This window comes from Bufo gargarizans, chromosome 3 (assembly GCF_014858855.1).
Source record: "Bufo gargarizans isolate SCDJY-AF-19 chromosome 3, ASM1485885v1, whole genome shotgun sequence".
Taxonomy (NCBI): Eukaryota; Metazoa; Chordata; class Amphibia; order Anura; family Bufonidae; genus Bufo; species Bufo gargarizans.
In genome coordinates, this window is record NC_058082.1 from 465,283,673 (window position 1) to 465,302,341 (window position 18,669).

Genomic DNA, 18,669 nt, shown 5'->3' on the forward strand with positions numbered 1-18,669 from the left:
TTCTACTAAGCCCATCGTCTGCAGCGAGGAGAGAGAACAATGTGCTCACACCTCTCTCCTCTCTAACATATCAAAAGTTTATATCAATATTTCATTAAAGGGAAAATGCTCATCTGCCTAGTTTCTTATCCAGATAATGCCCACTTCCTTGACAAAAAAAAGGAAGCAAAACTGCACTGCATTAGCAGAACAAGCTACCGTCACGAAGTAGCCATCGTCTCCTTACCGACATTGGTAGCATATGGCAGAAGTCTCTACTAATTTGATTCTGGCTAATAACTTGAAGTGGTAGCGAAACTAGCAAAGTACGACTGCCTCTTCATTCCAGTGATCAGAAGAGGTCCACGTGACCAGCTAATGTTAAGGTAGACTACCCACCTCCTTATCCATGGCTGCTTGGTGTTTCTTGATAAGTTTTTCCATCTCTGCTGCAAAATTGTTGCGCTGAGTCTCTAGGTCTTTGTCAAGCCTTAGCCGGTGCTCATCCATCTCCGCCTTCAGCTTGTTCTCCAGTGCCATCAGTTGCTTTTGATGTTGCCGCCTCATGCGCTTGTAGCCAGACATCTGTTCCCGCAGCTCTGAGTCTTGCTCATGTTCCTGGATTTGCCTCGTCACCTGTAAAAATAAATTTTTTAATTGTATGAAATGTTCTCTAACCAACAACCAGAAAAGGGATCTCTAAAAAGGACAGGCAACAGGTAAGGACGATAGTGTTCGCTCATAAATCGCCAAATAGTATTACTAAAGGCTTTAATGGCACACAACAATTTACAAAAATTCACTTTATACACAGTTCCACAGAACTAATGCATGAACTGTTGTCAAGCGACACAGGTCAAGGATTTGTTTCAATTTGACCACATAAAAAGTACATTGTAATAAACAATAATAATACAGATAAGTAAAATAATCAGATTAAAAACATAAAAGCAAGGAAAAATTACCAGCGAGGCTGTGCGTATGGTGGCAAAGTGCTCTCTGTTCCGATAGTGAGATTTGTGGCGGGAAACCTGGGGTGGAGACTGTGGTTCTGATGGCCGCGTTCTAGATTCAGATTCCTCTGGGAAACTTTCTTCCTCCTGATTAAGAAAAAAAAGAAAAGTCCATAAAAAAAATTAATAAAATAAATAAACATAGGGGCCTATGTCGGATTCATGTGGAAGCACAGCATGCTCCATCCGGTGCCTTACTACACAGGTACTCTCCCTTGGAATCATTGCTCCTAGCTGTGTGGAGGCACAACATGGAGGTGCAGGGACTGTGTGCTCCACTACAGGCCCTGTGATGTCGCTGGTTATGTCAATATGCAACTTAGCAATCCAAATGTGTTTTTAATGCAGAAAAGGCATGGAACCAAGATGTGACATAGCAGTGGATGGAAGTTTTTAGAAATCTAATTCACAATATGTTGTTAAGAGCCATGTAGGATTTAGGGCATGCTGCCACATTTCTTTATCTTTTGACTTTATGTGCTATTTCCCCAACTTTAATAGGGACTTTTTCCTAGAACTCCTGCACTAAAGAAACAAGGAATTTTTTATGTACACTTGAAACTGGGTGATTCAAATTAAGTAAAAAAAACAAACAAAAAAAACATGGCCAAAAATTTTCAAACTCCTAATTCAGAGGGGAGAAAAACAAAGATCCCACCAGTTCTGCAAGGACATGCTCATTAAAAAAAACAAAAACAAAAAAAAAACTTACCGGTTTCAAATGAATGACAGAGCTGTTTGACATCACGGTGTGATCTCCTTCCATCATGTCCAGTTCACTCTTGTCATCTGAGGCATCTGGAAGACTATTCACACTACTACTTTGGCTACTGGCACTAATCGACATGCTTGGGATAGACTGATTACTACCAATGCTGTTTACAGTTCCTGTTCGGCCAACTCCATGCTCTTGCTCCTAACGGGAAAAGAAAGAAAAAATACTGAATCAAAAAATCTAAGATTCTGCTCCAAATTCATTATTGTCCTCGACATTGAAAACATATCTTGTAAATCTGTTATTTTACTATTTATTAAAGGCTATGGAAACCTACAGGCTATATTTTTTTATGATAGCATTTTACTCATTTAGGGCTAAAAATCATTTATTTTTCAATAGGTCTTTATTAAACACATTCAGCTCTTCCTGAGGTACAGGGTAAAAAAAAAAGAGAAAAAGAAAATAATAATATCAGTGTTTGCAAGCTGTCAGTTTCTGTTTTCTTTGAATTTTTTCAGCTGACGGCTCATGTGTACCTTTTATCTCTGATGTCCTGACCTCAAACACTCATAGCTCAATTCTCAAATTGATAATATGACATATATTAGTGTTTATAAGGTCAGAGATCAGATCTACATATGATCCGTCAGATAACGTGATTCAAAGAAAACAGAAACTGACAGCTTGCAAACAGACTTGCACAAAGAGGACCGACACTCGCTCAAGTAGTAATTATGGAATATTTAATGGTCACATACAGAAATCAAGTGAAGAGTTTCGGCTACTATGAGCCTCTCAAACAGACTGATTTGTAACCTTGAAACTCAGAAATGGCTGAACATAAAAAATAAAATTATATATATATATATACACAAAATTTTGCCCAAAATAAGTAAAATGCAATCATAAAAAATGCTCCAAAAAAGGTATCCTTTGAAGGGATATTCCCCACATTCACCACAGGATATGCCATAAATTGTATATCTAGATCTCACACACATTGAGAGCGGAGGTCCTCTGACATCCACCCTACCTGGTGAGGTGGCAACTAGTGGCTGAATCAAGTTGGCGAATGAACAAAAAGGTGGAGGGGCATGTGAACAGAGAGAGGGAGTTAGCCGAGCATGGCCGTTTCCTTAACGCCAATAAAAGTTCTGCAGATTTCCCACACATTTTTACCCATTTACCACTATATAAGAATGTTTGTGTACTAGAGGTAACTATCCAATTGTCCCATAAAACAAGCTATATAAAGAGTACAGCACAGTGTCCTGAATGTCAGACAATCCTATTACAGGATATAAATTTTAAAGAGACCCCCTTTGGTTAGCCGGATTTGAAAGCCACTAGGAAGAGCTGGTACAACTCTGAGGGACTCTGCATTGGACACGCAACACGGTCACGCGTGTGTTTCTACGGACGTCATGTAATACTACATTTCTACTGCTACCTGCCATGACATCTGATCATTGAGTATTACACAAGTGACGGTGACCAGGGGTGGCTGCACTGTGGGTGTTGTGCAGTTAGTACTGTAACATATTCATAGCCATCACGGAAGGATCATACCTCCTCGTCTTCTTGAGTTTCCACAGCAGGGCCATTATGGGCCTCCTGGAAAAGCAGCTTCTTCATTTTACGGTATTGTAGGTTATCCAGCTCTCTGACTGCATCCTTTGTCCTCTGGATCAGGTCAATTAACACTGTTTCTGGTCGCTCACGCAAGACAAACATGTGCTGCAATATTATAAGCATATTAAATCCCCCAAGTAATAACTTCAAAATGGAAATTTATGCAGCAATACACTAAAATGTAAACTAATCCAACTGAAAATCATTGATCTTTCTCTTTCCTATGCATATACTACGAGCAACAAAAACAGCAGAGCTTATGACGCATCTTAAAGGCATTCTGGAATGTAAGCTGGTTGTCCAGGATTTTGATACTGATGGCCTGTCCTCAGGATTAGTCATCATAATCAGATCTTCGTAGGGTCTGACACCCCAGACCCTGGCCGATAAGCTGTTTAGGCTACTTTCACACTGCCGTTTCAGGGTCCGCCTGTGAGATCCGTTTCACGGCTCTCACAGGCGGCCCCAAATGGATCAGTTTAGCCCTATAGCATTCTGAATGGATAAGGATCTGCAGAGAATGCATCAGTTTGCCTCCGTTCCGCCTCCATTCCACTCAGGAGGCAGACACCAAAACGCTGCTTGCAGCCTGGCGATGCAGAGCCAAACGGATCCGTCCTAACTTACAATGTAAGTCAATGGCGACAGATCAGTTTGGTGCAATTGTAAACGGATCCAGCCCCCATTGACTTTCAATGTAAAGTCAGGACAGATCCGTTTGACTTAGACTTTTTTTGACTAAGTTATGCAGACGGATACCATCGTTTGCATTTATAGGTGCTGATCCGTCTGTGCAGATAACACCTAACGCAGGTGTGAAAGTAGCCTTAGTTGTAGTTCCAGAAGTCCACTGAGAATATGCCATCAATATCAAAATCCTGGATAACCCCTTTAAGGTTGCCATACACCTTGGACTGCTGTCAGCTAAGCACTCATTTGGCTGACAGCTAACCCTCCATACCTATGCGCACTTCACTTCGACAAGCATACATGTGTTCTCATAGGGATTGGAGCATAAGCCACTGCCAAATGTCTCTTTGCTATCTCCCTCGATAAGAAAGCATCAGGCACACTGAAATTCAATGTGCACAATGCTTCTTTTCCCAGCATCTGCCATTCAGAAGAGTCAAGAAGCCCTCAATATACTTTAGATGGCTATCTGATCAAGCCCGAATCGGCAGGGTTCACGTGATGTGTGTGGCAAGTTTAAACATTGATGACCTATCCTAGCTATAGACCAAAGTTTGACCTCCTAGGCAATCACTCATCAGCAGCACGTCCACAAGGGCAGTTCATACCATTCAAGTCCCACAATTAAACACTAATGACCTATCCTAAGGATGGGCCATCGATGAGTCCAGAGAGCCCCTTGAATTACTATGTCACATAAGAACTGCTGGAGGAGCCTTTGCAGTAGATTGCTACCATAGATTGGTTAAAAAATAGCAGAAGTTCTAAATAGCTAGCATAGTGATTACAAATGGTCCTTCGGTTCATTACTACAATATTTTCAATATAAGTAGAAAAATCATGACCGGCTTTTCATATTGTAATACTGCAACAAAGAGCATAAGGGGTTGCATCAAGTGATTGTCATGGTAAGTACTGACCTTAAGCAGCTCATCTGATGTAGGTCGATCTTGAGGGATTTTCTGGAGACATGAATCTGCAAAGTTTCGAAAGTAGTCAGACCTGGAGAAGAAATAAGAAAACACACAGTCACAGATGCCATTGATTTTCACTGAATTATGATTTTAATACTTGAACTTGGCTTGAACTGGAATCTGAAAGTCCCAGTGTTCTCAGCTTACACTAAGAGCATTGAGAAGGATGAAGAAAACTAGAATACTGCCCTAAGAACTGGAAACGTTATGGATGTGTTCTATTACTTGTAAAGAATCTATCCAACACTTGCCTTAAGGGGCTGTGTCCCTTCAGTGTATAAGCATTTATTACGTAGAGATAGTTAATACAAGGCACTAACTAATGTATTGCGATTGTCCATATTGCCTCCTTTGCTGGCTGGATTCATTTTTCCATCACTTTATACACTTCTCGTTTCCATGGTTACGAGTTACGACCACTCCGTAATCCAGCAGCGGGGGTCGTGCTTGCACATTATAGGAAAAAGCACCAGCCTATGTGAGCTCCCACGGTCCTGGCCACCAGAGAGGGCGGCACTTTTTTCTATAGCGTGCAAGCACGAACACCGCTGATGGTGGTCGTAACCATGGAAACGAGAAGTGCATAATGTGATGGAAAAATGAATCCAGCCAGCAAAGGAGGCAAGTTATACTTATCTTTGTGTCCAGCGGCATACACAGTACGTCACCGCTGAGGACAGGGATCAGCTGAAGCGGTAACGTGTTGTACACCGGCACATCACTGATGCAGCTTGTAAACAAGCAGCGGACCAGAGAATCTACGGTGGGTGAAGTCCAGTTCAGATAGTATGGAGTCGAGACTAGCACCACATCTACTGGCAAAGCAGGTAAGTCACCAGTGATGGGATACTTTGCATGTAGTTTGGACAGGACCCATCATACACTTCTGCCACTATGAAGTACATGTATGTCAAATGTCCTAACCTCAAAGCAATGTTTAGTTCTGATATTTGGCCTTTGTAGATTATTGTAGTCTATATACTTTTAGAATAATAATATAGCTTGTGTGGAAATAAGTAGTGCCGCACTGAAGTCAGCAGGCATTTGGTGTATATATCTGTAGAAATACCATTGTGAGATGATTTTCTCCTGGCAGAATATAAGGATTCCTATGACACTTCCAGGAAAAGGGCAGGCTTGCTGGCAGCACCCCCATCAGCGGAGACTGCTTTACGTAACATTAGTTACTGGGTGGAGATCACAGTCAGGACCAAGAAAACTAAAATGCCACGCATGTTCTTTGACTGAGGTTGTATAGAAGATATAATATGTGCTACTTAATTCTGGATCATGCCAGATTCCAAAGATGAACTGTGCAGTCTACAGGGGAGGGTAGGACCGGACCAGAGGCTCCAATGCACACAGGTCTATTGAAGAGTGCCGGTAAAACATTAAAGGGGTTGTCAGAGTTATTTTTTTGTTCTTTTTATGTTCCTAACTAAGCAAATATAAAAATTTTCCAATTAACTCACTTTATCTGCAGTGGCTGGTTTCTCAGATTTCACTGAGGGTCACATGACCTGTGATGTCAGCTTCTCTCCCTGCTCTGATAAAGTTCGTTTACAAGCCTGTAAACGAGACGTCACTGTGCTAGCCACGCCCCCCTTCATTGCTGTCTACTCTCTGCTAGGAATCTTAACCCCTTCAGCTCCACAGCTCTGCACGCAGTGAGGAGACAATTCTGGGCACAGAAGCTGACATACTAGAGGGAGAACATTACACAAGAAGGTAGGGGGAATATCCTGTGTGTATTAGCAGTGTCATTATACAGGTGGGACATGTAGTCCTACACATACAACATGCTGCAGAGTCTCCCAGCAGGCAGACATGTCACTCAGGGCAGCTCTTGTAGCCACTCCCTTAGCAGTGCAGGGGGAGGGGCAGAGGTTGTTTTTATTGCATGTAAACAAAGGGCCAGAAAAGAATCAGGGAAATGAGGAAATATATATATTTTTTTGCATAAAACTTGCTTAGCTCAGTTATATATCAGATTTTCAGTGCTATATTATTTTTTTTCATAACTGACAACCCCTTTAAGGCTACCTGCAAACAGGTGCAGGCTGTGTTGCAGAAATTCTGCATACATTTCCGTGCATATTTCTGGGCATTTCAGCACTAAATAAGCACCAAAAACCGCATGCGTTACTTTTTTGCCCATTTGCCACAGATCTCACAATAGCATTGAAAAAGGTGAATTTCAAAATCCACAAGGAATGAAAAAGCAAAGTGAACACAAGTTTTGTACTGTATGACGCTGCGTTTTGTCCGCACGAGAATCCGCAACTGGTGCTGGTGGCCGCAAAGAAGTGAGCGCTTAGGAACTAAAAGGTCCATACACTTTTTTTCATTTTTAAACTTTCTTTATGTTACTTGTCCAATTCCATTTTGTTTAAAAACTTTTGCCACTAGGGGTATGGTGGCAATGTTTATATTTTTAGCGTACGCAAATAAAACCTCAAATATTACATCTCCGTAAAGTTTGTGAAAGTAGACGTCTGGCACATCGCCAAAATGTAGGACTTTAAACGTATGAGCACCTTCATGCAATTTTGCATCAGACAATGCTTTGTGCAAAATAATATAAAAAAAATAATCCAAGAGTCTGATCTCACCAGAGTGTAGTATATCTGTTCATATAATAATCCTTACTATCTTGGTCTTCTAGGTTAATTTCCCCTCACATCCCAGTGTCTTTCTGCTGGTTGATAGCCCCCTAAGGTTACCTACCAGCTGCATACACCCTCCCCCTTGATGTGTGTGGCAGATAGGATTTGCCCTTCAGTCTGCTGGTCTCCATGAATGGTTTCTATACTCTATGAACAACCTCAGGTCTTCACCACTACTGGATACCTAAAGCCAGGATCACTGATTAGGTGAACATGTTCGGCGAATGGACTAGTAGAGCTTACAGCATTTGAACCAAATTAACCAGACAGAAGCCAAAATTGATTATGGTGATATGCATGCAACATGCTATTTTTTTGTTTTACTGTACAGGAAAAAGCAGAACACTGCACTTGCCTTTACAGTGAGCAGCCACAAAAAATATTGGGTGAGATTAATGAAGACTGGTGCTTTCTACGCAGATATCCCCTATGCTGCCGGGAGGGGAGTCTAGTTTATGATGAGGCGCTGGTGTATCCTCAGAAATCTTCTATAGCTCAGAGCTGCCATAGATTTCTGGCTTCATTTGCACCAGAAAACTGGGGTAAATGAAGACACATTTGTCTCGGCTGTTAGACACGGTCCTTGCCACACACCCTTTTGGATAAGTGCTGTTGGTGTAAAAAGTGGCACTTACGACCCCCTCCACCGCCCCCAAAAAAGTCCCATTTAAAAAAATAAAAATAAAATCAGCTTGTGAATTTTTGAAGCCACTTTTCTGGAGCATGGGAGGTGATACATCTCCCCCGTTTTGTGCTTTGTGGTCAGCAGACAGCTTATGTAGCTGTGCGGCTATACCGCTGCATACTTCGGAGCTCTTCAGCAATGGTACATGTCGTGTACCCCTGACCGCTCTGACACAAAGTGTTTTCTATTAATGACTGAGCCAAATCAGGAGTGGAGGCTACACAGAGATAAGGTACAATAGAAAGATTTGCTCCTGATCTGTGTTTCTGCCCCGCAACTGGTTTTGGCTCCAATCAGTGAAGGAAATCATTGATCAAACACTGATGTGTGAATAAGGCCTTACTATGTATGTATTTATGGCATCTCGCCTCTTATCCTGCCTCTTTGTACAATGTTAAAGGGCATCTGTCAGCAGATTTGTGCCTATGACACTGTTACACGTGCACTTGGCAGCTGAAGGCGTTGTGTTGGTCCCATGTTCCCATGTGCCCGCACTGATGAAAAATATGATGTTTTAATACATCCAAATGAACCTCTAGGAGCATTGGGGGCATTACCATTACACCTAGAGGCTCTGCTCTCTCTGCAACTACTGTGCCCTCTCCAATTTGACTTGAGCAGGTGTTTTCACTGCCTGGTCCTGTCAGTCAAAGTGTAGAGGACGTGGCAGTTGCAGAGACAGCAGAGCCTCTAGGTGTAATGGTAATGCCCCTAATGCTCCTAGAGGTGCATTTGCATATATTAAAACATAATTTTGAGCACAAATGAACATGGGACCAACACAGATGCCTTCAGCTGCCAAGCGCACCGGTCAGCCAGTGTCATAGGTACAAACCTGATGACAGAAGCCCTTTAAGATTCCTTATAAATCCCTAGTGACGTCTAAGCAATTGATGCAGGATTATTCTCGTCTGCTGCCTTGAATGCGCCCACAATCAAGGGGACATTTTTGACCATGCCCCTTTTCAGCGAAAACCTACTGAAGTGCTCATAAATGCTAAAGATTAAACTGCAAGTACACAACATGAATTCAGGTAAGGTAAGGCAGTTACGCGTTCCTTACGTTTAACACAGAAAATACTGTGAATGTCCACAATGCAGAGGATGAGTAAGTAACGTTACAGTGGTCGGCGTGTGGAGTACTCACCATTCACTAGACTGAAGTGTGGGGGAGTCATTCTGCGCTATGTGGTATAAGGCACTCATTGCATTCATGTTAAACAAAGGAGGTTTCCGTTCAGCTGTGAAGAACAAGCAGCAAGTGAGAAATCCTGAAACCTATTACCAGTCTTCCTACAATTGTAATCAAGGACTTTCATTTTGAGTGAGGAAAAGGTCAGATGCATGTGACAGCCTTGTGACAAAATGCTGTTTACACACTTACTTCATGTGGTCCTGGTTAAGGGAGGAGATTTATCAAAACTGATGCAAAGGAAAACCAACTTAAAAGGGGATATGCAGTGAATATTGATGATGACCTATTCTGAGGATAGGTTATCATCATCAATTCCTGCAGAACCCCTTTAAAGCCCATTTACACTTCCTAAGCATCAGCTAGATTATCGCTAACAAGCATTTGTACGAACGCTCATTAGTGGCGATCTGCCGGAGTAAAGGTGACGCTGATTACCTAATGAACGAGCAAAATGCTCGTTTGTGCAAACACCCAATTCATTGTTTGCCGATAGCTGATCGTAGCTTCTAACCAGCCTCTGCTGCCGGCAAACAATCATTCTGCATGGGGACGAACAATGGCATTAGCGATCACTCCTTCCCATACTGTGGAGGGGATTTCCGGGCAGGACGGTTCCCTTCCGACAATCGTCTGCTGAAGTTATCAGTATAGTTATCCATAGCAACCAATCATATTTCAGAGCTCCTTTGGAAAAGTTTTTCTTTACAGTGTTTATAAATCCAAAGTCAGCCTTTCCCTAGGAGATAAGCAGCACTAGAGGTGTCTGGCAGCTGCTTGTCTCAGTCTCCCAACTGAATCCACATGACTATTCTGCGATGGCAACCTTAATGCAGGGTAATCTGCAGGCAGCATGTTCTAGAGCAGGAGGAGCTGAGTAGATTTATATATAGTTTTATGGGAAAAGATTCCGTAAAACTTGTAATTTATAAATTTTCTGGTATTTCTGACTTCAGTTGTACAGGGGGGAGGTGTTATCAGTGATTGATAGCATTCTCTATGTGACTGTGTATACAGAGATAGCTGTCAGTCACTGATAGTTGTACACCGGGAAGGTGTTATCAGTGATTGATAGTATTCTCTGTGTAAGTGTGTATACAGAGATAGCTGTACACAGGGAGGTGTCATCAGTGATTGATAGCATTCTCTGTGTAAGTGTGTATACAGAGATAGCTGTACACAGGGAGGTGTTATCAGTGATTGATAGCATTCTCTGTGTAAGTGTGTATATATAGCTGTGAGTCACTGATAACACCTACGCCATGAACACTGAAATCAGAGATAGTAGAGATTTAACAGTATAAGTTACAAGTTTTATGGTCCAATGTCAGGAACCCTCACCAGTCCAGTGAATGAAGAGGACCTTTCATACTTTTTCCCTCTGCGGGGAAGCCCCGACCACCTGCTGTGCAGGTGAACTGCAGCACCCCTTCCTTTACGTGAAAGCGCTGCCGACAGTTCCCCGCATAGCCGGGTGGCAGGAGCACTGCTGTACATGGAAAAGCAGTAAAGGCGTCACAGCACTGAAGCAGAACTGCAGCTCCTTCATACTCAGCAGATATATTATTGTGATAGTATAGCCTAGCAGTTTGTGACTTGTTGAACTCCACCCAGTAATTGACATTTTTAGCAGATGCCAATGAAGATTTACCTAATTCAATACAAGTGATCCCAAGAGACCAAACATCCACTTTCCCATCATACTGTCCTTCATCCATGGCTAAGATTACTTCCGGGGCCATCCTAAAACACAAAGAGAAACACCACAAAATGACAGTCTCTGTTGTTATCACAGAACATCCTAGCACATGTAATCTGCAGACAATTTCTGAAAACGGTGCAGGTAACATGAGATATTTGGCACAAGTCATGACATACTAGACACCTGTACACCAAAAGATGGCACATAATACAGAGGTACAATCCTTGCATGTTCTTTTGCAATGAGCCTTTGATGGAGCAAGTCTTCCATTGATATGGGGCACGTCCACTGGCACTGCTTTCTAAATGCACATTATTGCATTGATAAATGCATCCAAATGTGCAAAAATATTTCATTCTTTATACTGTACATAAGAGTACAATAATGGGCTATGGCTAACCACGCTCTTACTCAAATTTCAGACATTTGGGATTCCAACATTATTGTTGTTTCTATAGCAACACAAAGTCTTCTCACTGCATTTTAGAACGACAAAGCCGTTACACGCATTTCATCAATCCCTTACCAATATGGTGTCCCCACAAACGAATTGGCGGGAGAGGCTATTGACGCAGACCCAAAATCGGCAAGTTTCACCTGGCCTGGCTCTGTGAGAAGGATGTTGCCTGCCTTTATATCTCTACGGAAAAAAAAAGTTACATGGATGAGAACATAGTTAATGTTCATTAAAGAAAATTATTCAGATGTCATGTTTCACCACCAGGTATTTGCAACTATTAACTGGTTCTGTGCAGAGGAATACCCCCACACAATGGCCGAGAGAGGACTAGACTTCCTATAGGTCTATTTCCCAATTACGTATGACGCTTGGTTTACTGTAATATGCTCACCCACGGTCAGGCAGGAATTCACTGCACCTTAATTATGATGCTGTGAATTAAGGTCAGAGGAGCAGTGATCAGACCAGGAAATGCAGCCATCACACAGACCGGGTATCTGGGACTTAACGGAGTTGTGCAGGCCATATATATTGATGACCTATCCTCAGGATAGGTCATCAATTTCCGAGCGGACAGAGTCAGACACCTGGCACCCCCGCCGATCAGCTGTTTGAAGAGAAGGCAGCATTCCATGTGAGCGCCGCTTCCTCTTCATTACGCTACTAGTCATCTCAGAAGTGCAGTGTAATGCCAAGTAATTGCTCCATTCACACTATGCTGCCACCCGCACAGGAGATGACACGTAGTGTTATGTCAAGGATGGAGCGCCGCTGATCGTCGGGGTGGCCAGGTGTCAGATGCAGCTGATCAAATATTGATGATCTATCCCGAGGATAGGTCATCAATAATATGGACTGCACAACCCCTTTAACATGCTCATGTGAAATTACCCTATATTTGGGGATACTGATGTACATGGTGATTCGATGACATAGATTAACCTGCAAAATGCCACGGGACAAAGGGAGTTTCAGTAGTGTAGCCTCAAGCTTTTAGTCCCTTTAACACACATTAAAGGGCTTTCTTTTTGTAACAGTTATTCTTTAAGGCTACTTTCACACTTGTGTTAGAGGAATCCAGCAGGCAGTTCAGTTGCTGGAACTTCCTGCCGGATCCGGAAATCCGTGAGCAAACCGATAACATTTGTTTCCGGATCCAGATGCAGATCCGTCTAACAAATGCATTGAAATACCAGATCCGGCATTAATACATTACAGGCAAGTGCTCCGGAATTTTGGCAGGAGAATATACGGCAGCATGCTGCAGTATTTTCTCCGGCCAAATACTGTAAAAGTGACTGAACTGAAGACATCCTGATGCATCCTGAACGGATTGCTTTCTATTCAGAATGCATTGGGATATAACTGAAGCGCTTTTTTCTGGAATTGAGCCCCTAGGACGGAACTCAATACCGGAAAACTTTAACGCTAGTGTGAAAGTACCCTTACAGGGAACCTGTCAGTAGACCTATGCCACTTACCACAAGCAGCCTAAAATACCAACAGGGTCCCAACTACAAAAGGACTAGGCTTTACTTGTGTAAAGATGTGTCATGGAAAACATAGCCAGGCATGGACTACAGGACATAACTACAACTGAAGTACCAAAAGCACTTCAATTCTAGGGGACGAAATACATTTACATTTTTTAACTCCTGTAAACTGCAACTGAGGAAATTCTGCATTGTTAAAATTAAAATGAAATCAATTGTGTACTTACCTATGGATTAAATTATGAGAATGCAAATAAGCTAATCCCTGCAGTGCCCCATGTGTGATTGCTGCAATTTCATTTTCTTGCAATGGCTTTTTGTGTACTGAAATACAAAAAAAACAACAAACGAAAAAACATCCAGAAATTATATAAATTTGTGAAAGTCAATCTTTAGCTACACAAAGAGATCAAGAGTTTCTATTGAAAAGGCACCTTCCTAATGGAAACAGCAAGTGGTCATGGCCCTTCTGTGCAGAAGCTGCAGCTGCGACCAGGCGGGGTGGAAGCTTAAAGGAGTTTTCCTGGTAATACTCAGGAGAGGTCATCATTATCAGGGGGGTGGGTGGGGGTCTCACTCCTGCCACAGCCTCTTCCTAGGCCAGTGAAGTCACATTCATTGGTCACATGGCTATTTTCACTTCAGTCCCATTCAAGTGAACGATCCTGGGTTGCAATTTTTGAGCACAGCTGTTATACAACGTATGGTTGTGCTTGAATAGATGTGAGGAACCCGCAGAGTGCACTGGGGGCCACAGCCTCTTCAAACAGCTGATCGGCTGGGGTGGCAGGTGTCTGACCCCGCCAATCAGATATCGATGACCTTTCCCGAGAATAGGCCATCAACATTTCACTCCTTTAACTAGAATACAACAAGCAATTTTGAACCTGCCTCGCTGACTCGCTTTAAAAAAAGGCATTTTTCAAGCTTTATTAAAAGGAGTCCATCACAGAAAAGCCAGTGCTAATCAAGCAAGGAAGCAGAAGACACCACATTATTGTGAGAAGCTCTTTTTGACTCTTTCGGAGCCACTGGCTATGGGTTAGCATTCAGTACGCGGTGTCCAGTAAAAGGCATTTATGCACAAAGACAACCATTTACTGGAGGACACAGCCGGCGTGGATGTGTAGTGTAGGTACGCCAGGGCCGATTTATTAAGGCTGCCATTTCATACACCGGTGTTTAAAAAAAAAAAAAATAAATAGTGGGTGAACTGTGCAGGTCTCAATAAATTTAGCTTGCTGGGATGACCTAAAGTTAGAAAATTAACTCTAAGGCCTCCTGCACACAGATTTGATCCATATGCAAATGAAAAATGAATGGGTCCAGATCTGTTCCTCAAAAAACGGAACAGATCAGGAAAGAAAAACCGGACGTGTGAATAGACCCTTAGCCTGCCATCAGCCAAAATGTATGCGATTTTCTGTTTTTACAATTGATAAATCTGTCGAAACATTTTGGGCCAAATCCCTCCCAGTAAACCACCAGAGCTTTTTCAACTTTTGAAACAGTTACACTTTTTAATGCAATGTGGGACTTTTGGGGTCTCCGTTTCTGCCCAAAAACTTGCAAAAAATGTAGTCTATTGGGTATATTTGAAAGCTGCACCTGATCCCAATTGCCTTCCAAAGAAAAAAGTGTAGTACCGCTTGATAGGTGTGTATACGACCCATGAAGAAGTATTACCTTCTAATAAGTCTGACGCAGATCCTAAACAATATTCCATGACCAGCTGGAGAGAGAGAGAGAAAAAGATGAAAATACACATGAATTGTATTGCACGGGAAAACGGCTTCTGAACGGTCCAGGTCAGAAGACAACACAGGAGACATGTCCGCTACATGTACAATAGGAAAATGACTTTTGCACGACAAATGCAGTATGAAGATACTAGGGAAAGGGGCTAAAGCCAGTAAGGGAACCCGAGTCAGAAATCTATTGCAATGCACTTCACATGTAAAGGGGAGTCTTATAGTGGCAATCGACTATACAGCAAGTCAGAGTCATTTTCCCATTGCAATTATTGTGAGGGGTTTGTACGAGCGATCATTCATTCCCCTGATCATCTGCGACAAGCAAGCACGTTCTATTTTGTAGTTTGATCACTGGGCAATGTACAGGGCCAGCCCACCTTAATTATTGCCCAAAGTAAAAGGCCCATAAAGAGGCATTCCCATCTGGGACACGGATGACATACTGCTAGGATATGCAATCAATGTCAGATACCAATATGCTGTGGGAGTTCTGAAAATAGTTGACCACTGGCTCCCATAGCGGTGAAAGGTGGCCACACTTGTGCGGGTGCGCTCCATTCACCACTATGGGAATAAATAAATAAATAACAGTGCTCAGTTATTTTTGGAACTCTCACAGGGGTGAATGGAGGGCGGCTGCACAATGCGCAGCTGCCCTCTGCTCTGGGACTCCTGGCGATATGTCATCAATATCACAGATGGATCAACCCCGTTAAGCAATGCAGAGAGGTGCAGGAATGGACATTACAGGTCTGCACTTCTAATCACACGTGAGCGACTGTCCTCAAATATCCGCTAAATAGGAATGCAATGACTTTAGCTCCATTCACGAGCAGATAGGAGGTCAGGAATGCACGCACATCTTCTCCGCACTGACTACAGCTGTGGTTTGTAGCCCTTTTCATCAGGCAGTAAACGCCCGCGCTCGACCTGTGTGCCTAACGCCAAGTGATCTGTCATCCTCCCATTCTCATTTAATTATGGCCCAGTCTTTAGCACACACAAAAATTAAATTTTATTCTATAGGTTCCACATCTTTCCCTACATTTCTATTTTATTTCATGGCATATAACACACAAAATACACGTCCTGTTTCCACAATGGCACATTTTCTTCTTGTATAAAAGAGTGAACGCATTCACGAACAAAACAGAGAAAAAGGCCTGGTCGGACGTGGAAGAAAGGCTCCTTACCCATGCTGTGTGCTCCCTCAGATAGCAGCCTTTATACTCTATACTGTTCGGATGCTGTATCCTCTGAAGGAATTTCACTTCTTTGACGATATCCTGCCATTTCTGTTGAAGGGGGTATATAAAGTGGTACTTTACTTTGGTACAACAAAGCGATAAAAAAACAAAAAACTGTAGGTCTACATGACAACATGTGCGACACATAGGGCACAAGTGTACGGCAACACAAGTCGCCGTGTAGACCTAGCCGAAAGGGAGCAGACAGTGAACGTAGAACAAGACATTACAGACACAAAGTATTCAAATATTTCTTGGAGCCTCCACAATATAGGTCAAGAGGGATACATCTAATCAGATAGAAACCTGGCAGAGCGCTGCTTATTAAATGGGGAATCTTTTTTTAATATCCCTATGTATCCTAATGAAAATGGAAGCAATAAATGTCAAGTAAAAATGTCCTATCATTTTATTTCTACAGCTCCTGTGCACACCCAGCATCTCCATGGTGACAGCAAATATATTCGGCGTCTCCTACTTTCTTCCATGTCCTAATGTACATTTAGGTCTTTTAGGCTACTTTCACACCTGCGTTAGGTGCGGATCCGTCTGGTATCTGCACAGACGGATCCGCACCTATAAACGCAAACGCTGGTATCCGTTTAGAACGGACCCGTCTGCATTATTGTCTCCCAGAAAAAAATCTAAGTCTAAGTCAAATGGATCCGTCCTGACTTGCATTGAAAGTCAATGGGGGACGGATCAGTTTACAATTGCACCATATTTGTGTCAATGTAAACGGATCGGTCCCCATTGATTTACATTTTAAGTCAGGACGTATCAGTTTGACTCTGCATCGCCAGGCGGACACCAAAACGCTATTGTCCGCCTCCAGAGCGGAATGGAGCCAAACTGATGCATTCTGAACGGATCCGCATCCATTCAGAATGCTTTGGGGCTAAACTGATCCGTTTGGGGCCGCTTGTGAGAGCCTTGAAACGGATCTCACAGGCGGACCCAGAAACGGCAGTGTGAAAGTAGCCTAAGTCAGAAGTAGATGGCAGACAGAAGGAAACAGAACTGCAGGATCAGACTACAAAGCGTTTGCTTGTTGTCTGTTACCATGGAGACGCGCAGGATCAGACTACAGAGTGCGCTTGTCTGTTACCATGGAGACTGCAGGATCAGACTACAGAGAATTTGCTTGTTGTCTGTTACCATGGAGACACAGAGCTGCAGGAACAAAACCCTGGGGCTTTAGTGACAAAATGTTAATACATTTCTTAACTAAAACCTATGGCAAAGTTCCTTCATTTTTTTTATTTCACTTGCTCTGAGAATAAAAGATGCTTGAGAAGCTGAACTTGCACCTACCTCATTTGACTGCTTCCCACTATAGGACATTTTCTTGATGGCCACCACTTCATTGGTGCGCACATCATGTGCCTAGGACAAAAAACTTAATTAAACAAGGATTGTGAAGCAACAAAAGTAGTCGACAATTCCACAAAATACACTCACGTGTAATATGATTAGTAGCCACAGGCCCACGCCGTGCATGGTATAGTAGCCACAGGCCCACGCCGTGCATGGTATAGTAGCCACAGGCCCACGCCGTGCATGGTATAGTAGCCACAGGCCCACGCCGTGCATGGTATAGTAGCCACAGGCCCACGCCGTGCATGGTATAGTAGCCACAGGCCCACGCCGTGCATGGTATAGTAGCCACAGGCCCACGCCGTGCATGGTATAGTAGCCACAGGCCCACGCCGTGCATGGTATAGTAGCCACAGGCCCACGCCGTGCATGGTATAGTAGCCACAGGCCCACGCCGTGCACGGTATAGTAGCCACAGGCCCACGCCGTGCACGGTATAGTAGCCACAGGCCCACGCCGTGCATGGTATAGAAGCCACAGGCCCACGCCGTGCATGGTATACAAACAAGCAGAAGGTAAAGACTTGCGTTTAGCCTGCAGAAAGGTTCTGAGCCATCTTATTTTCCAGGTGGAGATAACCATCACTGTCAGAGATGTAAGTGACCACAACGAGCAGTAATGTGTGGAAACGCAAATGCCCCCCCCCTTCAGCAGCCATTTATTATCGCTATAGAAGAAAACCGTGCACTCTAACACACTACGGAATGATTGTCAGCACAGAAAACATGGAGAAGATAACCCGTCCTGATAAGGTACCTTAAAATTATAAAATTAATCCAATCTTTACAGGCTCTGCAGCCAGGACGAGTTACGGAAATGCACAGAAATGCTACTAAAAGCAGCTGTCAAATGTTTTAGTACCCGAAGGGGCGATTATCTCCGAGATTCTCATCAGATGAAACCATAACCAAGACGAAGAAACTGACTGAATGCTAAAAGGTACAGTCGTCTAAATAAATGAATAAAAATATATAGACATCCTGTCTGCATTATCTAGTAGTGAATGAAGACAATGCAGATAATTCTCCACTAGAGGGCGACCTATATTAAGCCTTTTAGTGACGAGCACCTATTAAGAAGATGTCTT

At 43.0% G+C, this 18,669-nt stretch overlaps 1 protein-coding gene across 1 annotated transcript in view; it reads right to left on the reverse strand.

Moving 5' to 3' along the window:
• TAOK1 (TAO kinase 1) overlaps window positions 1-18,669 on the reverse strand; it is an 85,404-nt gene that overhangs the window by 10,855 nt on the left and 55,880 nt on the right. Inside the window, exons 4-15 of the mRNA XM_044283649.1 lie at window positions 17,520-17,591; window positions 16,152-16,253; window positions 14,891-14,936; window positions 13,432-13,528; window positions 11,778-11,891; window positions 11,201-11,292; window positions 9,505-9,598; window positions 4,953-5,034; window positions 3,280-3,447; window positions 1,705-1,908; window positions 945-1,079; window positions 379-615 (exon numbers count right to left, since the gene is read on the reverse strand). Of these exons, the coding sequence (XP_044139584.1) occupies window positions 379-615; window positions 945-1,079; window positions 1,705-1,908; window positions 3,280-3,447; window positions 4,953-5,034; window positions 9,505-9,598; window positions 11,201-11,292; window positions 11,778-11,891; window positions 13,432-13,528; window positions 14,891-14,936; window positions 16,152-16,253; window positions 17,520-17,591 (1,443 nt within the window). The remainder of the gene's footprint in view (window positions 1-378; window positions 616-944; window positions 1,080-1,704; window positions 1,909-3,279; window positions 3,448-4,952; window positions 5,035-9,504; window positions 9,599-11,200; window positions 11,293-11,777; window positions 11,892-13,431; window positions 13,529-14,890; window positions 14,937-16,151; window positions 16,254-17,519; window positions 17,592-18,669) is intronic.